At 42.9% G+C, this 26588-nt stretch overlaps 1 protein-coding gene across 2 annotated transcripts in view; it reads right to left on the bottom strand.

The window, feature by feature from the left end:
* Nucleotides 1-24700, bottom strand: part of daam2 (dishevelled associated activator of morphogenesis 2) — a 74664-nt gene extending 49964 nt beyond the window's left edge. For both annotated transcript variants that reach the window (XM_053433832.1, XM_053433833.1), the window contains exons 1-3: nucleotides 24342-24700; nucleotides 10809-11094; nucleotides 484-573 (exon numbers count right to left, since the gene is read on the bottom strand). In XM_053433832.1, coding sequence (XP_053289807.1) covers nucleotides 484-573; nucleotides 10809-10976 — 258 coding nt within the window. In that variant the 5' untranslated portion in view covers nucleotides 10977-11094; nucleotides 24342-24700. The remainder of the gene's footprint in view (nucleotides 1-483; nucleotides 574-10808; nucleotides 11095-24341) is intronic.
* Between the last annotated feature and the right edge of the window lie 1888 nt (nucleotides 24701-26588).

Here is a 26588-nt window from a genome sequence, read left to right as displayed (position 1 = left end):
TACATTGTCATTTCCTGGTGGATATTCGACCACAAAGACCAGAGACCAGAGTTGTTGTGGAGCTACACGCCAAAGGGTACGAAGACAGAGAGAGACATTTTGGCGAGTGCAGAGGGGTGAAAGAGAGGGCTAACCAGAATGTTCTAGTCCTCCCATGGTATGTTGACAATTCCTTAAGGAGCGTGAGGAAATTGCTTTCTCTGACGTGAGGAGGAGATTTGATAATTGGGGGCTTGCAGAAAGAAACGGGAGCTATGGGAGTGCCTTTTATACACAGAGTTGTTTGTATATGTGTAGTGTACATGCATTTAGAGTATCCCACATATTAGAGCCTTGCAAATGGGTTCCGGAAAGAGACTGTCCTTCAATAACATTCACCGCTGACAGTTAAGCTATGAACTGTGGGTTGAGGCAGCCAGTAAACAGAGGGCCAGCCAGAGCTTGGAGCTGATGTATGGTAAAGTACAGCAGAGGAAGACTCACCTTCTTCTTGCTGCAGTAGATTTGCCATTTCTTCTCATCAGGCAGAGCGAACATGGCCTCCCTGTTCTTATCCGTCAGGTCCAGCTCATCCTACAACAACAAGGGAGGTTGTTTTATCGACACAGTAAAATCATACATTTAACAAAAAAATCAACAAACAAAATAGTCAAGCACCATTTTAAGTAATTGCTATTGCAGTTTCCAGACATAATCTCCAGAAAGATTTTGAGTGTTTGACATTAAGAAGAATAGAAGCAAGAGATTGTCCGATTCAGTGCCCGTTCCAAACAACCAGAACAACATTCAGGTGAGGAGTGATATTTTGGTTGAAAATGGAAATGTTTAGGAAAAGGCCAGAGTATGTCTAATTACAGCTTATGAGAGAAGAGAATATAATCTACCTATCCGTCAGTACATGTTGTTTTCTTGTCTCTGCAGCAATACAGAGAAATAAATGACTACAGATGACCAGGGGAGTGAAGTTTACACAGTGTCATTTGATTGTCCAACCTTCCCACTGCCTAACCAGGGACTGGTCTCCACAGACTACAGAGGAGGTGTTTTGATATTCACCCTGCTGCTCCTCTCAATTCTTCAACTTGGTACAAGGAGCCTCCTGCACCTTTTGAAATGCATATGAACCCAGGAAATGAGTCTACGTGTGCCAGAAAGGAAAAGTGTATTCTTGGGAGAGAGAAATGGATAAACCAGGGTATAAAAAAAGAGATGCATTGATAGAAAAAGAGGAAGGTGTTCAATAAAGGAGAGAAAAGAAGCTATGAAGTTCTGGAAATGGATATGCACAAAAACATAGTGGAGAGGGTGAGATGCTAGAGCACCCGAGCATTGTGTACAAGCTCACACTAATCTCATCACAATGGTTTTGCTACCATGACGTCAGCCAGAAGTGCTGGGCCCCCAGGGCCCCCCAGAGTGAAGATGGCTACTGGTGCCAGAGCTGGGGCCCCTCAAACCCGGCCAGTAGATTCACAGGATTTGTTTTCAGCCATTCAGCTGGACAGGGTGGGCTGAGGTGGCCCACATTCCAAGTGTCTGACACTACACTGTGAAGAATGACATCATCTCTCACCCAGTCCTTTCAATGGGACGGCCAGAATAAGCTTTTGCAGTGGCTTGGAAAAAAAGGCTAAAATTCCAAGGGTGTGAACTTCATGGAGGCTAATGCGGACAGAAACCACAATAAAGCTTTGAACTCTTTTATTTAAAAACTTTTCATCTTAACTCTCTTTTCACTGATTGTCTGTGACTCATGAACCGATCCTCCAGAGTCTACGTTAATTTACCATAATGGCTGCTGTGTATGTGACACCGAATGGTCTTGAGCATTGACTGTACATAAAGATGGACATCTCTACCCTCCCAAAGTGAAGCCAAAGTGTCTTGGCCACCCTCTAGGGGCTGGCTGCAGTATAGCTTAAGAATACCACCTTCTCCATGCTAGTGGATTCAACAAGGACCAAAAGCACAAATAAAATGAATTGTTCTCAAAGAAGGTGTCTAGTGTATGTTTTAGATTTTTAGAATTTTATCACAATGTTTTTTCTGGAAGTTTAGTGTTAACTATTTGATGCAGTAAAAATGGGATGAAACCTAATGATAAAAAGCTGAGACTGACACATGATTGGTTATGTGTGTGTGTCCCACTATCCCCCAATTGCTACTGCAAAGTCTGGCTCCAAATGAGAAAGATGGCCGCATTCGTTGGGGGATATTTTGTCTTCATTTCTGGATACTGGGAGGCAGGGGAGAAACGTCATCCATCTTTATATAAACAGTCTATATATGTTCTTGACTGTCAAGAAGGAAACCAGTCGCCATGTGCCAACTGAACATCATCACTCTCTGCACTTCAATCATTACAGATTTCAGCTTTGGCTTGGATCTCAATCCTTTCTCCACATCCTCCAGCTTGGTAACAGAGGACTCGAAGCGAGCTCGTCTCTGGCCTGTGGCCTGCTCGCTGGGTCAAAGCCCTCCCATATAAGCTGCTGCTGTTTGGAGGACCTGATACTGAGAGCTGGTGGGGAAATCAGTGAGATTGAGACCCTCTGGATTTGAACCAGATGGGAGCTGAGCCCGGTAGCTGATCTCCACGCTTCACGTTCAATCTGTCCAACCGCCCCCCCCCCCCCCAAACAACCCCTCAAGCCTCTCAATTTAAGGTCTTATATGGTGGGGGAGTTATGTGAGGAGGCAATATACGTCAGCAATGAAATGAGGATTTAGGATGCTTTTTATGAAGGAATTCCATTAAGAAATGGATAAATAATGACATAATTTGTATTAATAGAATGTTGTCACAATCAAGAACAAGAGCAAAGAGGAAAAAAAAGAAAAGGAGTGGCAGGGTGGACTATGGCCTAATGCATGTTGAGGGCTTAAAATGAGGGCTGCCTGCTTCACTTAGTTATTTTCAAAAAGAAGAGGCATCAGTTTTAATCAGAGAAGATGGAAAAGAGAGATGAAGTCGGGGATGAGGACATTGGGTGGGTGGAGGAATGTTCCTGTCATGCCAGCCAGAGGACTTTTCAGTTTTCCAGTTATGCAACATCTTCCACCTTCTATCCCTGGTTTCTCCCCCCCCACGCCATTGAAACCTTGCTCCAATACCACATCCGCGTCACATGGCCTGTCTTCATGACTACCAAAAAACACCCGCTCCCTCTCGGTTTTCCAAAACATAACCACTTTGCTGCGTAAAATCCTTCCCTTGATGTGCCCCCGTCCTCCTGCAGCAGCACGCTCCAGTTGGGAATTCACATAAACCAAAGCTAATATTGTTACACCTGCTGCTCCAGAGGGGGGAAAAACACACATACCTAAGGCTCCTGAACCCTTTCTTTCATATTTCATACAGCACTGCCTATCGAATAATGTTACAAATTAAAAAGGGTGTCGTGGCTGTGAGTCTTTGACTGTCACGTCCGCTCCAGACTGACTGACCTTCTCTGTCTCTCAATTTCCTGTTTCTGAAGACGGGCGGGCTACATCAGCTGAGCTGGGATAATAGAAAAGATGTGGTGGAGAGAGATGGAGCTCGGAAAGCAATACATATAGATTTAGTCTCTAGTTAAATTTTGTGTGAGAAGATTTAATGAATTAACACAATGGAAAAGACACAGAATTATAATTTATTGTCATTCTCTCCATTGATTGTTACATATTGTAACTGTGTTTATTAGAAATTGTAATTTTTTATATATTTATTCCCATTTTCCCCCTCTTTCTCACTGGAATCTTTGTGTACTTAGCATTTATATGGCACTTTAACTGCTCATGCATGAACTGTAACTGAATAATCGAAAAAAACAACTTAATAACCAATCATTCATTTCCCCCAGTCTCTCCTCTTTGGCGTCATCTCTGTTTATTAAATAGATTCCTAGATTCCAAGCAAAGCCCACATTCTGAGTTTGGGCCCACTTGAGTTCTTTCCATATGAATTCCTGAAAACACTACACTACATCTGTAATTCATGCACAAAGAAGAGACCGATCCATCCTCTTTAGTTGCTCTTGGAATCACTGAAAATATGTGTATTGGCGAAAGTGATATTTTAATCCTCCACACGCCATCATTTATCTTTGACCTGAGATCTCAAAGGTGAAAGTTAGCGTATTAAAAAAATTCATGAACATAATGAAGTGTATCACCCCTCTCGGATTATGCTATGAATCATTGGCTAAATAGTTTCAGTTGACATAACAGGAGTCGATGACACAATATCTCAGTGGGTGAATTAAACATGTGAATCTACACCATATGCAAAGATTGTTACGGTAAAAAGTGTTGAGTTGCAATGAACCATGGGAGTGCAATACCTGTCCCGGCTGTTCAGACCATAGATCTACTCCAGATCTGTTTGGGTGGATGGTACTTCAAGTTTAAAGGACCTTTGTTGTCATGGTTACAAGAATAACACGCAGTTAAGGTTGTGGACCAGTAATGGGTAAAACAAATCCTGATCATATGAAAGTCGTGGTTTTGAGTTGGACCCATTAATCCGGCTCAAGAGCCTCCCAACTCTTCTATCGCATCATATGGCCCGACACCACTATTGGTTGTAACCAGATGCTTACACTCAAACCTATGGGGTCATTTTTTCAGGAAGGACAATTTTACTTTGGAGGCTGACAAAAATATGCACTAGATAAACGAGTTGTCACTGAATGACTAAAGGTGTGATTGGTGAGCATCGCCATCACTGAATGTGAAGTGTGTGGTCCATGAATGACAGCCTTTAGCGTGCATGTGCAACTATGATGTGGCGTTTCCACACAGGATATGAATGTCGAGAAGTGTCACAGCCCTAGCTGAGAGGGTCAGTGTGGCACATACTATACACATATATATACATATACAGACACAGAAACATATACGTATAAATACGTACAAATATCCTGCAGGAGTCTCTTGATGGTACAGAAAGGCAGAGGAAAGACAGGCAAGATGGCAGGAAGTCATATGAGGCCTCAAGGGGACCCACAGGAAGCTGTAGCTGCCATTATTGACCCAAACGAGATTCAATCAGTGGGTGTTAGCCAAAGTCAGGCCTTGAATCATGGCCACAACCAAAAAAAGACAGACTTCTTATTCTGACGATATGGTGAGAACATATTTAGCTACTTAACATCACCCGACAAATCACAAACAAACGCACGGTGGCTGCTCTCAAACCACTTTGCAGCGTTCAGATGAGTCAGAGTATCCTCTCTTTGATGAGTCAGCCATTAGCCGCTGCTAACCTAATGCTTCTTTGTCCCTTCAAATAAGGTTTGACTGTAAGTTTCATTGATGACAGTGAGAGCTGGCGTCTACACATAGTTCAGACAAGAATATTACAAATGGAAAAGAGGGAGGTGGGAACAAGAAAGAGAGGGTGCACCCCAGGGTGTACACTGGAGGAAACCCACTCCCAATGAGGCAGAGGGTGGAGAACATTTCCATTCCCTCTCCTTACGCAACACATTGATTTGCGTCCGGCTTGAGAGTCACACTGAAGGGAACATTAGTATGAGATTTATGTTTTAAAGAGTCCAGTTTTCCTGGAAATACAAGTGGAGGTTTCAAATGAGAAAGGATAATTTTACCTTCGCAGCTTTGAGATCGTAATTTACATGCTTCTAAAAACAGCGACGGGGAGTTATATGGAGTGGAAGCTATGAGAGGTTGTGGCGCACAGATGCAGTGCCTTACACTGGACAGCTGGACCACGGCCCAGAGTGGTTGGATTAAAACTGTCCCAAATAACGACAGAGAAAAAGAAGAACGAGGCTCCCACATAGTGAAATAGATAAAGCAGATATAAAAAGAGGGCAGAGCAACACACATTCATATGATCTCTGCCAGTACTTTACTTGCCTAATGTTGGCTCAATAGACCGGACTCAGTTGTGCCAATTTGGCTTCATATGCTGTACACTATAACTTCTCTCCTTTCAATTTGGTGCAGAGGGTAAAAGATCGTGTCTTCCCTTTTACTAATAAGTGAAACACATGGATGCATTTGTTGCATTTTACTGCATGCAAACAAATAATGCCATACAGATGCTGAGTCAGGCTGAGCATATTTCCATTTACAATCTAAACTGAGCAACTAAGCTTCTTTATCTGTTGCATTTGCATTTACTTTTCTTCAGAGGCACTGTTTAGTTGAGTTCAGAACCCTGTGTCAAATGTGTTGGCAACACAGACTGTACATAAAGATGGACAATGCCTCTCTATTTCCAGAAATTAAGCCAAATGTCCTGGATACGAAAGCCACCATCCTGCGCATTTGGAGCCAGAGTCTGTGGAGTAGTGATCAGGGGAGGGATCAGTGGTTTGAAAGTGCTGACCAATCATGAGTCTCAGCTGTCAATCGTTACATCCTTCACTGTTTACTAAGCATCAAATAAATAAACTTATAGAAATAAACACACAAACAATAACATTTGAATTGTGCTTTCACTTTTTAGTTTGGTCCATGTCCCATCTGCAGACAAGGTGGAGATTGGGTATCTGACCTCACCCGCAGCAAACCAAAAGGACGCTTTGTTTTCATTATTGGGGAGCTTGTCTTTATATACAGTGGTTGGCACAGATATTTGTGTATTCGACGGAATGTCGATCTTTCCATGGAAGCTTGTTTATTGCCATGAGTTGAAACTAGTAAATGCTCATCTAGTTGTCCCCAAACAACCTCAATCTTTGGTTTCTCTTTGAGAAACAAATACTGCATTTGGTTTACCAAGCTGCCACCAGTGCAAAACGTTGCCAAGTAACTGAGCAGAACCCATTTTTTAATTACCAACATATGAGAGCGACTCCACATCTGATGATGAAATGTTATTAGCAGGGAATTGCTTCGACTAACAAGATAAAGCTGTCATTGTTCTTGAAGCACGGCCACACTTCACACATGGTGTATATAAAAAATATCAACTGTGCGTGCAAGCGTTGAAACACGGGTGGAAAGAATCTGTAGCACCCAGATCTAAGGAACAGACTCCCGAACTGCGGCACATTTGCATCTGACCGCAGAATTTCCTGATAGCAAATGTTTAGTTTAATTGATGCGATCCATTAGCCCCTCTGATGTGGTGATTCTTCATTTTGTCCAAATCAGGGGCGATTGCTTCCAGGTTCATTTCCATGGGTTTGTGGAGTTCATTACCAGGCAGAAGGCTTTCATATGGTTTATGACGGACTTGGAAGCGTGTTTATTACTCATACGTTCTGTAGGATGAGAGGCTTATTCTGGAATATTAGGTTATATATGCAAGTTAAAGACCAAGGACAACAAGCAATTTCTTTTGCATTATTACATTCGTTATATAATGCTTATATATTCATCGCCATGGCAATATGCCTGTGTTATGTTCACCACTATATTATCCAAAGTAGGTTATCCACCAAACAAGCGCAAGGGAGAGACGCATCAAATCACATGTTCCATTTACTATTCCAAGCAACAGCAAAGAGCAGGGAGGCAAGTTACAGCTAAGGATTTTCTGGCTCACAGTTTTACATATAATATTCCTGAGACAAGTCTTTTCCTCCACAAACAGTGTAAGATGAGTACGCACTGTGGAGTCTCTAGACACAGTGGAAGACCCCATTATGGATCTGAAGACACGTGGAGGTGGTTTACTACTCCGTCTGGCCCAGATCTGTCGCTCCCACAACAGAGGCTCCATTGAGTCTCATTCTCCTCCTCAGGAAAGGCTTTCATAACAATAATCCCCATCCACCATTGCCATGGAAACACACCATGTTATGTTATTTCCTATTTTTTTTCTTAATATCCTCCCCTGTGGTGCAGGTCCTTGCCTCCCTTCATCGACTCTGCTTGCATTTCAAGCAGTGTGTCCAGACTGAGTGACTGCGCGAGTTCTGCATGTACAGATACTTGGACACATGGTCAAATATGTCAGCATGTCGGCTGGAGGATCAATAAAACAGATGTGGAGAACCAATGGCTTGGCCAGATGACCATCGTTAGGTAGAAGTTGTTCGGTCGTCCAATCAAAGCAGACATGAATCAAACTGTCACAGGTTGAGTGATCATCTCACTGGAACATCACAATTTATTTTTCCAACTTTCTAGCAGGAGATTTTAACTAGAGCCTGACCAATACTGGATTTTTGGGGCCGATGGTGAAACTGATTTAAGTTCGTAATAAAAGTCTCATTTATTCTTCTATATAGGTTGTTGGTCCATTTGAAGTGGAAGAGAATAGGATTTGATGTAATTTATTTTTAACCATTTCCAAAGGGACCCCAAGCATAATTTTCTTCAACCTGTCCAGGGTGTGCCCTGCCTCTCGCCCAATGTCTACTTGGATTGAATGGATGAATCTTTTTCTGCATTGTGTTCTCTAAAATTATATCATATACAACGATTCAATGATCGACAACTATCTGCCAATAACACTGGCCAACAATATAATGGTCAGGCTCTAATTTTAACTTTAAAATGTAAGTTTTTAATGCAGAAATTCCACAGTTGAGCAAAGACAAGATGAAGCAGAGCCCAACCACGACATTGCTCCAAAGACAAACTCTCTAAGCTTGAGAGCGACACTGTCAGATGCAGCCGTCCAACAGCCATCTTCAGAATAATCTATTCACAACATGTGCAAGGGCCCAGATCCAGCAAGAAAATGCCAAATCCTCTTTCTCTCAAGGGCCGAAAAGCTGCAAGTCAAGACGTTTTGAAATCAGGGACGAATCCTTTCTGCTCTGGTTCTTCCTTAGCTCATGCATCTGTGTAAACTCCATCGCATGCTCCGATATTTACCTCAGAATAAGCTGTGGGTCATTTGGTCTTCTCAACCGTGAGGACTGCCGTAATTTGTGTAAGCGCTTCCATATGAAAAACATGTTTCTGTTTATTTCAGCAATACACTGACTCTGTGAGCTTTCTGAAAGTTTTCTCCATGCCAAAACACGATTCACGTTAGTTCATCTCTGCACAGACACAAAAGGGCATCAAGTAGGTCAAAAAGCAACCTGCAGGTCCTTCAGAACTAAGCTTTGGAACAGCTGTATGAGCATTATGTCATTCTAGTTGAAGAGTACTTGATTAAGGCAATCAATGTTTGATTGCTACAATCCTACCATTTAATGTTCTCTAATCAAGCCTATAAATATGCTTGAACTTCCTATGCTTAATGGCTTGTTTTAGCAGTGAGTATAAAATAAATGCATACAGCTAATTTAGGGTCAAATTGGGTTATTGAGATGGAAAAGGGGGAAATGCTCATCAGGGAAAAATCTGCATTGATAAGAATAAATAATTTCCTATTATAAATGGAATTTCACTTAATCTCTTGAGTAGATTTTGACAGTTTTAAGAGTGATGTATCCTGCAGGCAGTGAGGTTCAACATCCACAGAGACTTAAACTCAATTGCGTCAGAGGCTGTCCTGTTAGGGTGCTGCTGAAAATATTGTTAAGAGAGACGGAGACAGAAAGAAGCCGGAAATCTGAGATTGAGGGAGACCGACAGAAACACTATGACGGACAGGTCTGAAAAACACCAAGAGACAGACACTGAAAAAACAGAGACAGAAACAGCAAAGCCCTGTTCCTCCAGCAAACCCAGAACCAGCTTGCATGGCAGCTGAAACCCACAGAGGACTTCTCCAGCTTCTGACAGCTGTGCCCTGATCCCTCGGCACACCATGGACACATGCCAACACAGACAAGCCAGTTTGGCACCGCAACAGACCAACAACCTTTGCTAACAAGCGTGTTCTGTGCACGAGATGGGAACCGTATGAAAAGGGTGGGCTGCTTGTAGGGCGATAGATGAGCTCCTGAATTAGTTTAATGGAGTGTTAGTGGTGGGGTTTGGCCTCACCCAACCATCGAGACGCCGTGTGCATTACCCAATCCCTTCCAATTCCTGTCGCTAATCCTGTTTAGTCGGGACAATGAGTGACACGCAAAGGAAAATAGTTGGGCTACTCTGCATTGGTGTAGAAAAAAAAGAAGAAAAAACTCCAGGAACTATGATGTGCCAATGTTTTCCCTTTTTTATGAAATGAGTCACCTAAATTAGTTTGTTAATTAACAGGTTAATTAAAATTTCAATGGTGACAGGTGCAGTATATCTAGACATAATACAAACATGAACTTTATCTGGTTATCTGTTTACATTGAAGTTAGACTGTTTGCACGATTATGCAAAAACCATTGAACAATCTTCTTCAAACTTTGTGAAGGGTCGGTTATAGGCCAAGGAAGAACCCATTAACTTTTGACGTGGATTGCGAGATAGGGTGTTAGCCTTGGCAGAGGGAATCGCTCTCTGGTTTCTATTGCACGAAGAGGGTGCCTAGTTATTTGAAAAGTGATGCGTTGGTTTGATTTGATGCTGATCCGTTACTGAAATAACTGAAGGGTTTATGGATCCAAAGCTTTAAACCAATAAGACACTGCGTCATTACAGATCAAATCCCGAAATGTGTTTGTTTTAAAGGGATAGTTCACTCAGAAAGGAAAATTCACTCATGATCTCCTCACCCCTATGCTGATGGGGTCAGTGATTGAGTGCTGCTGGAGATTCAGGGGTAAACAGCGCTACAGCCAATTCCAATTAATTTGAAGAAATAAGTAAACCATCTTCAGTCGTAAAAAAAGAACAGAAACTCCAAAAGTGTTTTGATGAATAAAACACTTAACCTGCCCCTCCATCGGCACAGGGGTGAGTAGATAATGAGGGAAATTTCATTTCTGGGTGAACTATCCCTTTAAGATGATTGAAGTCCAGGCCTAGCGGATTTAGCTATGCATTTAGATTATGTTGTGTCTACTCACCACCAATTCCGAGAAACGTGCATGCAGCTCCTCAGCTAGTGGCATGGGGGCGCTGAACTCCAGAAGCTGCAAGGGAACAGTGTCCTTCAAGTTGATCTCTGGGGGCTCGCTGCTGCCGAAGCAGCACAGGAAGCCCAGGCCCGGCCGCGTCCTCTTCCTGGGGGGCATGATGGCTATGGTGACACACGTGGCAGTGGTGGCGCTGGACCAGGATGGTAAAGGAAGGGGCCAAGGGCAGGGATGGGGAGTGGAGAGGAGGATGAGGCTGCTATCTAGGGGGCATGATCTGAAAGAGAGAGGAGAAAGAGCGAAACATGTTACACAGAGGAAATGCAATCGGACCTATGATTGGTTTGCCGAGTATTATTAAGAATTACTTGCAATGATTTATACATGAATGTTTAATGTCAGAATGCATTACACTTCCATGTGCAGCACAACAGAGATTCAAGGTCAGGTCGATGATTCCCTGGAATTAATTATTTGTAGTGCACAGGAAGCAAAGCAATTTATGTTTCCAGCACCCACAGTTTGTTTGGATGAAATACAGGAACATGAGCAGCAACAGCCAACAAGGCCAAACAAAGGAAAACTGCTCCCTCAAGAATCTTCATCAACAGAAAATAACAAGCAGCAAGACGTTACAGCACTGGAAATGGAAAGTGTGCAGCAAAAATCCTTTGACATGAGGGCCTACCAATACAAATGACACTAAACTCTACAGGATGGAAGTCGCAAGTGCAAGACTGTTAACACCTGGTCGTTTCTGGTATTTTGTCCCCTTATATTGTGTCCATATTTATGTGCCAGGGTAGAGAGGTTCTTGCTGTGAGACCAGAGAGCACAGAGGCGGCAGGGGCTGCCATCATATCCTTGTCTTGACGTCGGTCGCTCTTGTGCCTCGACAAAGAAACCTCTTGTCCGTGAGGTACAATGGTGCCCCTGCAGTGTGTGTGTCTGTGTGTGTTGTTTATGCAGAAACGCTGTGAGAGCTGCCCCAGCAGTGTCCTCACTCCTTCAATGGTGCAGAAGCTGTATATGTGTTTGTGTAATGAATGACACCCACTGCAACAGCTGAATGGGCCAAGACACCCAGGAGGATTTCCTCGGTGCTACCGAAGGGATATGGGTGGTCTTCACTGTATGAACAATACTCTACACTAGATTACATCTCATCAGGCATACACCCACTTACAGAATGAGACCGTACACCCACAATGGCTGGCACAGATGCCAAAGCTCTTCTTTATGCAAAAGATTTCCGCATTTGTGAATGAATGGACTTCAAGCCTTTTATGCTAATACCATGGACGTGGAACATCAGGCAGCAATATTTCACCAAGAAATCATTTTTGGATCCATTCATGTTTGATACAATGATAGAATAAAAACATGTATAGATTTTGAAAACAGCAAATGCAAAATGTTATGCCTCGTTTGATATCGGCACATAATCAAACAAGCATTAAGTAATGGCTGGAGCTTTGCACTCGTCAGCTTAATGAGACTGCAAAGGTTCACGACTTCAGTTTCCACATGAAGCCACAATCTACTACGTCTTGACTGAGCACAGCTCTCCGCCATCGCTCTGTCACACGCTTGTTCAGCGTAGGAGTTCTCACTACACCATCTAAAAATAGACGGATGTTAAATTCTTTATGAACGAGCCGGGCCCTCAGCAGCAGCTTAAAGGGGGAAGGTGTTGGGGGTGCAGAGAGAAAACACCACATTTCCATTTTGCCCTCTCTTCTCTTGCTCATTTGCTTTTTCCGCTTCTTTGAATCTGCCATCCCGCTTAAGGCGGTATAGACGCAGAGCGTTGCACAGCTACAAACCAACTGGAGGCTATGTTAAATGAAAAGCAACCACAGTTTTTTTGGAGTTTTCTTTTTGGAATAAGGGAAATTCTTGTGCAACTACCAGTGAACTTATTTTGTATTCTAACTTAAATTATTCTGTATAATCACCTTCCAACATTTGGACTGTTTCACAGGCATTGCGTCAGTGTGCTGAATGTCACTAATAGCTTGTGAGGTATCTTGTATATGTGTGTGGCGGTTATTTGATACTGAAACAGCGTGTTTCTTAATAGCCGAGGTGACAATCCCTGAATGAAGCCAACCCCCCCCGGGATGAAAAAAAGAGCTGTGCGCCCTCATTTCCAGTGAAAAATCTGGGTCTCCAATTGGCTGCAATAGACCTCATATAAGGTTTGAGTGAACATAGGAATGTATTTTTTGTTAAAAATGGGGATTGTAAATCTAGTCCACTATCTGCTGTTATATGAACATGTGTAAGGGGGGATTTAAAACTAGTCTGCAGAAATGTGGTGCGTTATATTGGGTGTGCGGTTATCTTACCCAACAAGTTTGCACTTGTTTCTCATTGACTTGTTTGTGGTACAATTATGTTTCGCCTAGTGTTACGTGGTTCGACAACAATCAGCTTTAAACACTCTTTCAATGAATACTCTGGATAATGTCGTTCTTCCAAATTGCTAAATTGTTTCATTTCTTTATTTCATATCAGTCACCAGTGCATGGCTGTAACACTGTTTCCACACTGAGGTAGGACGTCTGCCATGCATGAAGACCTTTATCATGCTTTCTATATTTTCTGTAATATATAAGATGTTCCACAGTCAGATATTTATATTAAAGGTTGAACTAATGTAGTAAATAGTCCAAGCAAGACTTAAGATTCCAACAAGTTCCTTGTCATGGATTTATAAATACAGTTACCTTCTATCTCAGATTTACAGTTTGCTTCCGGATCCAGATTCTGGTCAAGTTGCTGCCAACAAGTGCAGGGTGCACATGGCAGACTCACAAATGTTCAGTCAAAGACCAGGTAATATTGTGGGCTGTGAATCATCCAGAGCTTCTCTAGTTGAGTACCAAAATAAATATGTAGGAGCTGGTCACTTTTAAATAAATAATTGAAAAAGGTACTGAAATGGATAAATCCATCAATCTTGTCTTAATCTGAATTTATCAACCACCGACAGTGTCCTTATCCTCTCTCATCTTTTCCTACAGCAATATTGAAATTGAAGCAAAGTCACAGTCTTAAGCTTTTGCAAAAATATTCAGTTTTTCAGTAGCCTATCCAGTTTGTTCCCTTACAAAAGGCATATAGTGCTAACAATCAAAGATGGCTCTCCTGGGGTGTATATGGGGTGTTCTGCTCAACATGTTGTAGAGATTCTGCATTAACTTATATAAAACCAGATGTACCCGAGCCTGGCACGGATGAGAATTGACTGTGGTGGGTCAGTGGGAGAGAAGAAACAGTAAAGCACTGTAAAACAACGAGATGACAGAATAGATGAAGCTTACTCCATAGGGAGGTAAATTATGGATATGTCCCCCCAAATACATTTACACTTGAAAAAAGTTCTGTACTCGTGCCATTAACAGTGACAGTGTTTCATCATCTGTATTGCTGTAAGATAAAGTATGAGCTGGTGCCAAATCTTTGTGCTGGTGATTTCTTTGTGGACAGCTGGTGCAGCCTAATGGAAAAGAGGCCGCTCTACAGGGGTTTTAAAGCTATTCAGCAGAATATACAACCTAAACCTCCTGTCCAGTGTGTGTGTATACGCCTGAGTGTGTGTGTGTGTGTGTGTGTGTGTGTGAGCTTCAATCTTCACTCTCCCACAGAGCCCCACATGCGGCCAGTCCTCACTCAACACCACCTCTGGTGGCCTGCGTCCAGTCAATGCCAATGGAAAGTAGGCCAATGAACTGAGAAGTATAAACACTGAAATATAGTAATACAGTGTAAATAAGAGGAAACAGGAACAGTATTAAGTTTGTGCATGTGTAACCTTTATCATTCTCTTTGTGGTGGGGTCACTACCCAAACACAACCCCAAATGACCATGTCCCCTGCCATAAGCTCTTATCTGTCCTCCTGTCATCCCCCTCTCTCTCCGATTTACTGTCATCCCTCATTATTCCTCTTTCTTTTCTCCATCAATCCCCCTCTGACGGTAACATCTGTCATTCTCCTTACCACATCCCCCCATCATCTTCATTCCCAATTTTCTAATTCTTCTCTCCCTTCCCTAAGGGCACTCATGGATTTCCTGGTCAAGATATTGTAGTTCCTTTCTGTCATATTCATTAATGGAAAGAAGTGATTAAAAAAATAAAATCTAAACTTAACTTTAAATAAACACAAATATAATGTAATAAATAGGTGGGAGAACCATTTCTTAGCTGGCAATGGCCTGGCCTAGTGACTCAGCACAGCCCCCCTCTTGTCATCACAGTCGGTGCCAGGTTAAGTGTAATCTTGCAATAAAAGAGAACAAACCCAAAACCTGTGCTCAACAGCCCTATCACTAAAGTAGCATTAGAGCTATAAATCCTACACTTAAATACTGGGAGAATGAATTAGGTCAAGAAACTGCTCCAACATATAGCCTCATAGTCATACAATGACTATGGTTACATGGAGTGCAACACTGGGATATTTACCCAATTGAGGCATGGTTTGAATAAGATACTGCAATGTAAACAGTATTTTCAGATTTCCTTCATCTAAACCAGGTAATACTAGGAATACGCCATTAAGACATGTGAAGTATCTTGTGCCCTATTTGGATAAATGCGGTGACACATGGGTGGAAACAGGATGGAAAATTCAAAAGGAGTTGTAGCTTTTGCAATATTAGAAGGAAAAAATTGTATCGTAAAACATCTGACGTCACGGCATTCTAGACGTAATTGCACGGGTCATACTTGGGCTATCAATTACGATACATTCTGTAAAGAAGACTGCATCAAAAGGTTCTGGTTAAGCATGTTTTTAGTCAACACACATGATTTGCTGAACATATGTGCACTCACAGACACACACAGACTTATTATCCCCTGCTCATCACTGGGTAACAGATGTACGTATGATGGCGCTATCAGCCGCAGGAAAAGGGACCAACACTGGAGGAGTGAGAATTCGCAGACTTCTATAGGCTAACGCTTATTAAAACCATCTTCCTGGGTGTCACACTGGGAGATGCAGGAAGAAGTGGGCAGACATTTGTCACTGCTAACTGCTTCTAATGACAGGCGAGAATCTCTCTGAACGCACACATTCAGATTAGTCCCTGCTTACATGCAGTTGCCACAAACACACTGCATTGTGTGCGCACAGCCCCACAGTCGCATGCTCACAGGTTTCAAGATTCGGACACACCCACAGTCAGATGTGAGCACATGCACACACCAGTGTTGTCAGACTCACACTTACTCAAGAGCCCTGAAGCAGAGAGAGGAGCCTGCTGACTGCTCTGTGTTTGAAGGGTGTGCAGAGCAACCGAGCACAGAAAAGAGAGACAGGGAAATGAGAAGGAGGCAAGGGAGGGAGGCAGGGATAAAAGGAGATACTGCTGCCACTTCTCATTCAGCCCACTACCTCATCGCCTCATCCCCAGCGCCGGGAAGTAGGTCATTGGAGGAGAAGGAGGAGGAGGTGGGGGCGGCAGTGAGGAGGGAAAGGCTGCTGCTGCTGCTGATGTGTGTATGTGAGTGTGTACAGGCAAAAAGACACCAGAATAGAATAAAGGAATAATACAGCAATGTGTAGATCAGTCTCGGAAACATCTGTGCCTGTGTTATTTCAATACTCTCCCAAACATCTGCCAAAAGAGCGCAATGCTTTCAGAACCAAATACAGAATCGGATAGAAATTGAGCGCCTGTGTTTCCCTAATCCCTCCTGAATACATGCACTACACTTAAAACACAATACACACACATGGGATAAAAATAAACCCGACATCGTCCATCCACCATCTCTCCACTACTTTTCTATCCAGCGCACTATCCTCCTTGTTTCTCCTCAAACTACAGCTCGCTTCCTTTCTGCTCTAGCTCACCTTTCAATCCCTCCTCCCCACTTTACCTCCACCATTCAAACTACTTTTCTCATCTTTTAACAATACACGGATGGATGAATGCATCCTGGCTCTTTTTGACCAAATGCTGCCAACTGGATTCAGACACGGAAAGAAAGGAAGTCAAGAAAAATAGGAAGCAATTATAAAAAAAAGTAGAAAACATAGACAAGAGGCACCGGATAAAAAATTTGATCCTTCAGAACAATTATTTCTTGTTTCAGGGTCCCACAAGTGGGAACAATTCCTCAATACAGCTGGATCATGGAGGAGGGCACAGGCAGGCTAACATAACCACCTGGCAATGGAGATGGGGCAGCAGTGCTACACTGACTGCCAGAGTGCAGATTTGGGGATTGACATTGTTTTGGCCCACTCTTGGTATGCGAATGGTGAGGGTGGGCTCACAACTGGTTGGGCCAATACCAGTGTTGAATGTCAAAACAAGTACCAGACCACAAAAAGATATCAGGCTTTGTTGATATGGTAACACCTATGAATACATTGGAACAGCAGGTGCATTTTAATTATAGCGTTACCAGTGTCATTAAGGGGAATTAGAAAACACTGCCTAAGGAGCTTATCTGCAAGAAATAAGAGCAAATTGCAATTGTGTTTATTGTTTGCATCCTCAAATAAACTCTCCATTAAGGCCAGTCGTGAGTAGGATCCTCAATCCGCATTTCCTCAAATCAGAACAGGTAACACTGGATGAAAAACTCAATATAATAGTAATACCCTGACTGTCTTTTGGACCAAAAACCTCCTTTACTGGCAAACATGAGTCCCTGTACAGGATTTCTGGGAACTGAAGACAAAAGTCTTCTGGAGATGCCAACATTCAGGATAAACTTGCCCGAAAAAGATCTCAACTGTCTTGTTTTGGCATGTCTCCCCATATTTTAGGTAGCCATGGTTGTCTACTGGAATGTAAAGATCTCATGTGTCCTTTGACTGGGAAGTGAACTACTCGCACTCATTAATTTGACATAAAGTTGCAATTCAACCCAGCCATTGGACACACTGGAGACATGCCAGCCTTTGGATAGTGTTGCCCCAGACATGCCCTCTCCAACATGCCCTCCCTTTCTACTGACTGCCTGTCAGTCCAATGAATAATGGACCTTCTCTTCAATTATTTTTCCTCCCTGCAAAACCACTGGCTTTGGGCCAATCGCCTGGGACCCTGAAAAAAATAATTCTCTCATGCATCCCATAGGATCCTTGGCCCACCCACAATAATGCTTCTTCCTTGGGGAGGGCATGTACACATCATACATCTTACCATGTTAGGGTCAGAGGCCACACTGGAGAGCTAATCAGTTACTCTGACACACACACAGTGGTACAAACACACACGTAATTGTTTGTCTCACACTAATTAGATGATTGTATTCATGCATTACTTCCTCAGTCACCAGGGCTAGCACCATGGGCGGTCATGTTACGAGATTGAGGTAAATAAATAACAATATATGATTGGTCCGTAACAACAGACATAACTAATAGACAAATTACATCCACAATCATATTGATATAAACACGATAAACGCACTGTGCAATAGAAACACACGGTAGAGTGCACTACACACACACACTCACATGGAATCCTAACCGATGACATCACCCATCTATTCCAGCACAGTTCTCCGTGGTTAACAGTGAGTTACAACCTTAGCTGACAAATGACCAGAGCTGATATCATTTCACGCTACATTTGATGCATTCCTGCACTCCTTCTAAAGCACACACACTCCGGTTGGGAGATATCATGAGAATCTGTCTGTCTTCCCAACATGGCCTACTGGCTTTCCTGTGCAGACCTGGACAATGGGCCAGAGGATTTGGCTTGGACAATTCTGCTGTGGCCTGAGAGGGTTGGCCAATGCAGGCTAGGATAGTCCTTTCAGTCTCTGCAATGCTTTAGCCCATCCCCCAGCACTGGACCCCATGTGCATCTGATCTTCAAGGGAACAGTTATTTTTAGCTATGACAGCATGGTCACTCCAAAATATTCATGGCTTATTTGATTGTCACAGGAGCAGGAGTAGAATTATTTTAGAGACAAAGAAAGAATTATTCTCGCCATTTCTACAATATCGATGTCGACTCACAAGTGATGGGTGAGTAACAAAGATAAAGATGTCGTCTGTGCTCGTATGCCTACACGCATCTTCCAGGAAATTAATCAAAAGAGCCCAAAATCAGAACATCGGAAACCCACCCTTCCCTTTCTACCATTCAGCCAGTCCTCCCTCATTCCTTTGCTAATGTTAACCCTCGATCCTTTTCTCTCTGTCCTGAAATCAGATAGGGGAAGCTATGAAGAGGAAACAGCCAAAAAGATTTCAACTGGTACTCCAAGAGCATGCCTTCAGTTGGTGTAATCAGGAGCAAGACTGTCAAACAGCTCATTACGACCATATCTACATTTATTTTTAGGTGACCTCTAGAGGCTATAATCATTTTGATGTTATCAGAGAATGAAATAAAGTGGCATAGTATAGCAAGCATCAAAGTCCTCATTCAGAGGAGGTGGAAAGATGGTTCCATAAAGCACAAGACGATCGATAAAGCACGAGACCACACTGTTTCCTGTCTGAAACCAACAGTTACTTTGACTGCTCCATAACCTTAACTGTGTGTTTATTACTGTAGCCATGCCAACCTGGTCCTCTAACCATTAGGAATAACTTGTTTTAATGTATGTGAAGATTCTCAGTCATCCTGCTCAAGCTGAATCATGGGCAACTGGACTTGGTTGCAGTAACAAGACGTTTCATCTCATCCAAGAGGCGTCTTCAGTTCCTTGTTCCAAGCCTAACCATTGGTTAACCATTGTTATCATAAAAACCCGGGCTTCTTCCCTTTTAAAAAAAAAAAATTAAGTTTGAATGAATTTGACACTGACTTAGTTTGAATATATTTGACAGCCACCTTTTTGGAGCAAAACAGCGACACGTCACAGAATGTCTTTACTGATAGGTCAAGAGGGCATGCAATTGGTCAAAATCATAGTAGGCATCCTCTTCTGGATCAAACTGCAAACTACATCAGACAGTCGGATATGCTTGTAGACTGTATAATTTGAATTCAAACAAGTCATTACACCAACATACGCTTTGGAATGATACAATTTCGAATAACACTGCAGACCCCTAATGATGACAAAGGTCTACTGCCACATATAAACCTGTGGCAGCCCATAGGGTCCCCAACGTTGCTATGGGACAGACAATCTATATGTACATTCAGACTCTTGCTGAGTCGGTGAAACATACGATAGGAAACAAGTGTAATGATACTTTTGAAACGTGAGAATTACTTTTAAGTACATGTTTCAAAAATGAACTCACAATTCTTCTCGCTGTTTATAACAATCTTTAGATAGATAGATAGATGGATGCTTTAACTAAACAATGTGAAAGATGTGTTGCTGAGTTGGTTCCATTAGGCTACCATATAATAGAGATCCAGCACTGTGCATATCATAAGAAAGACATTAGTAAGTCAGACTACCTCAATTAAAATGACCACAGCAATAATTACTATTAATTACTTTAATAGTTCATGGTTAATACTCTTGCTTAAATATTTCCAGACTGTCTCCGAGGCAAATGCAATCACATTTGGACAAAGAAGCATTTTTCATTTTCTTTTGTTTACAAATAGATTAGTAAATGCAAGGACGGTCACGTCGCCCTGGATTTGCACCATGGTTACTGATCTTGCACAGCAAGAACATAGATATTCTCTTCAGAACAAAAACGGCTCAGGCTGATAAACGCTCTTCATATCCGTCTAGCGTCTGTTGTTATTCCACCACTGGGGACTCACTTGCTATACATCGGTAATTCTAGACAATCTCTTCAAACTGTCTAAGATGTCCACATTGTGTAAATTCTTACAAATCAACTTTTGTTTAAATAACACAGAGCAGCCAGATCTCTACCAGCTATAAATGTCAGTCTCTCAATATCACATTAAAACCTTTTAAACTGTCAACTCTCTCACAGCCAACATTTGAGAATTCTCAGAAACCGTATAGGCTTATAGCTTCATTCAAAGCAAACATATAAGCACTATTGGTTTTAATGGGACCATGAGGCATAGAAACCCACCTCACCCATAAAGGAGGGAATGCCTCGACTAAACCACTGGAAAAAGAGGGGGGGGGGGGGTGGTGTTTCCAATCCTCTGGGGATGTCATTAATAGCCATTTCATTTAGTTTGATTCATTACAATAAGCCACTTCCTGATGCGAGGAACATTCATAATGGCACAGTCCATATGAGGAAGCCAGGGGTTGTTACAACTCTACTTTTAGACTGAGTGTTGTTTTGCCGTGATCAAACAGATGCAGCAGTTCCACACTGCAGTGAAAGCCCCAAGTAGCCATCCATGCACAGCTGCAGTTTGAAGCAAACTATTATAAACATGGTAAACCCCTTCATACAAGCCACGGACCACAGACACGAGTTGCATGAACAATGGTTGAAATAAGAACCCAAGCAGAAGCATACGACTTGGGTGGAGGGATTAGCAAAAGTTTGCCGGGAACCATTTGGGAGGCTTGGTGCGGTAAAAAGCTGTTTTTGAGACTCTTCTGTGTTGTTTTTAAGAAGTGCATTTCATTTATTTTTTTCAGTAGTACTCAGTATAGGTCATCCACATGCTGCTGTGCGGGACCTCAACAATAAAGATGTTAATGTTGGCTCAGGAAAGAAGGTTGTATCAAGTAGAGAGACCATAACATCAGAAGCACAGACCCACTGCTGACCCACTTTCCCACTGGCCAAGAGGCGCATCTCCGCGAGTCACATCTCGGCTCATCAAACAGACCGGATCACTGGGATAACTACGCTATTAATACTGGGATAAGAAGAAAGTCGGCCATGCCACATTCCACAGGCCCCAAAATTCCCACATATTAACAGGGCCTCGGAACGAAATCCAATACTTGGCATCCCTTTTGCTCAAACCCCAAAACGCTACCCTGCCGTGTCAAATCTTGTTCTTATTTCATATGGGAGGGTCGTGCCAGAGTCGCAAGCTCTTAGTCTAACGAAAGACATGTTATTATATTTGTGGAAAAAAAACATTTGGCACGAGTACAACCTCAGAGTTCAATATAATGACTCTCGAGAGGGAAGGGATGCTGGACTTCCCAGAGACTCCACATTCTTTATAACACCTTTGAAAGATGTCCTATGGGGGGAAAGACTGTCTCCATTAGTGCAGTACACTAACACTGATGCTGGATAATCTAGCTTTTCTGAGTGGTGAAAGTGGCAACTTCTGCACATTCAAAACAAAAACACTGACTCACAGCTCCGCTTCCATACGCTCTGGTGCTCACAACAAAACTCACTGGTTAGCTCAGCAGTTCAGCAGGAGATGTGTTTGTCAGCTCGCTTTTGTTTGGCTTCTCATGCTTTGCACCAGGGATTGAATATGTCCATCAATTTCAGCAAGCCGACCGGGGCGCTCCATATTGTGCATTGTTAAGCTATTAATCTTGCCTGGGTGAGAGGTCAACAGCTGCAGCAGAGAGGACAGAGGGCTTCTGGGTAATGTCTGGAATGCTCCTCTGGGACAGTTATAGCAACTCAGATAGGGACAGCCCTGTGACGTGACCAACATTTTTTTCTAAATAGCCTCCAGTAATACAGCATTGAACTGAGGCACTGTAAAAAAAAAAAGATATGCTTACACATCATACCAGAAGTGTGTCACTGGCACAAATACAATGGTGCCATTTGACAAACGCTCAGTGTGTGGACTTCCAGTAAAGGGGAGGAACAGCAGCTTCTCTCCCACAGTCTCCTCGACTTGTGTCCATCAGACACTGTAACTACTCTACTGCAAAATACTACATGATGATAATCCCATCAAAATGATCAGATAGTTGAATTTAAGCAGCTTTACAGACCTCATCTCCTCCCCCCCCCCCTGTCCCTATTCTAATGAGAAAGCATTTGAGCTGCCAGTCAGCAGCAGGGCTGAAGCGATAAAAGGCCGACCGTCGCTCACCAACTCTGCGTCGCACTCCCTCTAATCCTGAGAGAGCAGTTCATGCATCCGTAATGGTCAATAAAATATGAAAAGCCCTGAGAGCGCTGACGGCAGCAGAGGATGGGTGTGAGCGGACTCACACACAGTTTGTGTGTGTGAGTCCACAACTTTTGTTGATGCCTTTCCCAGCACACCAAATATTGTTGCAATGTCACTCTGCTTGACCCCTAGTGCACGTGAATGTTTGAGGATTTCCAGCAGACCGGAGGGTAAGCCGTTAATGTGGCGGAAAAGGATACTATCTTGTTCACATCACAAAAAGACATCAAAAGAAACTACACGGCACCATGACTGTAGGAACATTTTCACAATAGATGAGGCATCCCTTTGGATCATTTTTCACCCATAAACCATCAGGCAAACCCTTAAGCAGGAACCCAAAACCAATTTCACAGGTGGAAATTTGGAGGGGTGGCGCTTGAACTTTCTGCACCATGGTTTCAACACACGCAAAGGATTTACAGTTTGGATGACAGCCTCTCAATCAGGATATAGGCAATGCTTCCACACAGGAAAGGAGGGCTTCATGATTTCTTCAAATGAGGAAGCCAAGGAGATAAGAGCAGGGTGTTTATGTTGGTCTGAGCTGCCGCTGAGTATTGGCTTCCCCTGAGGAAAATGTGGAAGGTCTATTTAAAAAAAAAGTGCTGCCAGCATCCCGAGCAAAAGCAGACTGTATTTAAGGGTAAGTTTAAGTCTGGTTCCCCCAGTTCCTTATAGGGTTGAGTTGTTGCTGGGAGGAAATGTACAGCATATATGGAATGTCTGGCTGCCGGACCACAGCTTAGACCAGTGAGCCTTCTGTGTGATTGATGAACATGTATGATTGGCCCATGACGACGAAACTAAATAGGCTTGACGCCTTCAATTCCTGACATGCCATGCATTTCCTCAAGGTTTGGTCCAAGACATCACAAGTTTTTTCGGGTGTAAACCAAATGTGGATTTCACTCGCCTCTAACTCTCTCCTCCGGCAGTGCCAAACCCTGATCCATCCTTGAACTCATGGATGGATCATGAAATCACAATCTCTTCCAAAGAAAATGAACCTCTGAACAGCCTCAGCTGTAACCGTATCCAAGACTAGCACCAACATGCAAAAAAGCTCTGCTCATATAATGCACCAGCACACTCAGGGGTAAAGCAAGGCAAACTGTCAACACCGCCAGAGCAACAGCCCAAATATAAAGACTGCACACATTCTGTTTATGACCCATAAAGCAGTAATAAAAGTAATAAAAAAAACTGGACAAAAAAATACAGACGTTCACACCAATTACAACCGCAGAAAAATGTGGAAACTTTATCATTTTAGTGGGATTAGTTTCCCCTGTTGCCCACCAGCTCCTCTCTTGTACAGCTTTCTACAGTCTACTGACTAATGTTTATTTTATTGGCTGCAGTAGTTTGTGTTTTCCTGGCTAAGCAGAGCAGGATGACGCGGCGCATAGGCAAACTGCGTTCAGACATAAACATCTGTAGCCTGCCGTGTGGAGTGAGCTCCTGCAAGGTGAACAGTGCAGTATCAGTATCAAGATCAAATATCTCTCTACTTACCCACTTCAGACGGGCTGCCCTGAGAAATGGATTGTCCTCGAGAAACGTCACCAGCGATGGAAAAATAAGGATTCTCTCAGTAAAGCAGGTTTAGAAAAAGGTTTTTAAAGCGTTCCTACATCCTCCGAAATTGAACCTCTCATTTGGCCATTTAAAAAACGCAGGTCTGATTTTTCCGGCTAAAGCTGCTGCATTTTTTCTGCTTCCCCTCTCTGAGCTTCTGAGCCGTGCTCAGGATTTCAGCTGACTGTGCTGGGAGCTGAGCTGTTGACACTGTCACAGCTCTCTCTCTCTGGCTCTCTCTCTCTCTCTCTCTCTCTCCCCTGCTCTCTCTTACCCCGTCCCTCTCGTGCTCACTCTCCCTCTCTCATGTTCTGTCTTTAGATCACTTGCCTGCCCACCCTCCCGTTCTGGATTCCAAAGAGAGAGCAATGGATTTTATGTGGAAATACACGCATGTGTACAGTACATATCTGTGTCTGCCTGCTGCTACAGGGCCATGGAAGAGGGCAAGATGAAAGGAAGTGACCCACAGCAACCTGTGCCTCACACCCCTGTCTGCAATCCATACTCCACCCAATGCATTCCCTCACTGGGCAGACTGTTCATGAGGTGGATATCAGACACAACGCCCAAAAAGGAAACCCCTTTTCCTGTCATGCCTTTTCATCGCCAACATGCATAAAAGCACACACGCCCATGAAAGCGCACGCAAACCAAATATGGGTTCCTGCATTAGGAATTACCCTGTGACCCACACAGGAAAAGGATTTCCCTGAAGTCCAATCAGTTTTCATTGAGAAGAGGTCGAGACGGGATACTCGATTGTATAAAGTTCTGATGGCCTTGTCAACTTCACACCATGAGCTGTGTGTGTTTGTGTGTGTGTGTGTTGCGTGTGGGGGGGTGGTCAGCTGAAAAGGCCACACCACAGGATCTGTGAAGTGGAATTCAAGTATGTTACCATGACATAATGAGGGGTCTTCAAGTGCAAACATTAGCATAAAAATGTCAAGAGTCCTGCTGCACTGACCTGGACACAGATATGACCTCTGACCCCACACAGCGCCAAACAGATGAGAAAATCAACACAGTGAAATGAAAAACAAGACGACGTGAAGAAAAACGGAAGTGCAACATTTCCGAGCATTGCACTACCCAAAGGTTATTGAGGAATTTTTTAACTTACATCACTGTGTGTGGACAAAAGGTCTACACGTCAAACACAGAGACCTTAAGACATCACCGGCAAACTCTGGACCCAAAGCTGATGAATCAATGCAAATTCCATGACGTTTTACTTTTCCCTTTACTGACCAACACTTTGAAGACAAGGGTCAAATGTGAATTGATTTCAAAGAGGGATCTTATCTGTCTCTAGACACAGGTTGGCCGAGGTGACGTCTCATCTAGTGGTGACCTCATGCTACACTATTGATTCCTGCTTTGCTTGTATAATGTGCATTTGCTGTAGGCAAGGAGCTCCAGACCATATTTCAGCTACGGAATTTAACCTGAAGGACAATATCAGTGTATCACAAAGTTATAATTACCTCTCCGTTGTCTGCAGAGTTTACCTCATCATTATAAGACTTAGGCACAGTGTGTAAACATTTCTGATTAGCACATAAAACTAATTAATGGACATTTACTAAGCTAAGATAGGACCCTTAAATAAGACAATACAAATGGGGGTGGTCATTTGTTTCCGAATTAAACAATAAGGTGTTTATTGATTATGACAGATATTGCTTTTAGACTTAAGTCCGGAAAGTGAAGCCAATACAGAATTGGCTGAAACGTGTATTCTCTAAAATGACCAGCAGAGGGCAACTGCCCTGGTTGCAATAAGAAAGTGTGTTGTGTTTTTTTTTAAGTCTGAATATGTTTGCAAGTGTTTAGTAGTCTGTCTCAAGAGAGCCTTTCAGAGTTAATCAGCCTTTAAAGTGTTTGGTTAGTCCAGTTTAACCTGCAGGTGTTTCTGAAGTTCTGCAGTAACATGTGCTGCTTCCGAGGAAATAAATTAATGACGAGTGAAAACAAGTATTTAGCTTCTCTCGATGATTCAGACACTTCACAGGAAATTTGTCAGACAGCCAAGAATGATGACCGTCACAGATAATGAGCTCAAGAACACTGAAGTGTCAAGACTGTTGACTGTCGCGGAAAATAATTAGGAATGTGAATGACAGATTGATCGGCTCAGTACAGAGATTCAGCCACCGGGAGAGTGAGCTGTCGACAGAC

This window comes from Pleuronectes platessa, chromosome 11, assembly GCF_947347685.1.
Source record: "Pleuronectes platessa chromosome 11, fPlePla1.1, whole genome shotgun sequence".
In the NCBI taxonomy this organism is placed as follows: Eukaryota; Metazoa; Chordata; class Actinopteri; order Pleuronectiformes; family Pleuronectidae; genus Pleuronectes; species Pleuronectes platessa.
The sequence above is the reverse complement of the archived record's forward strand: the minus strand, read 5'-3'. Positions and strand labels throughout refer to the sequence as shown.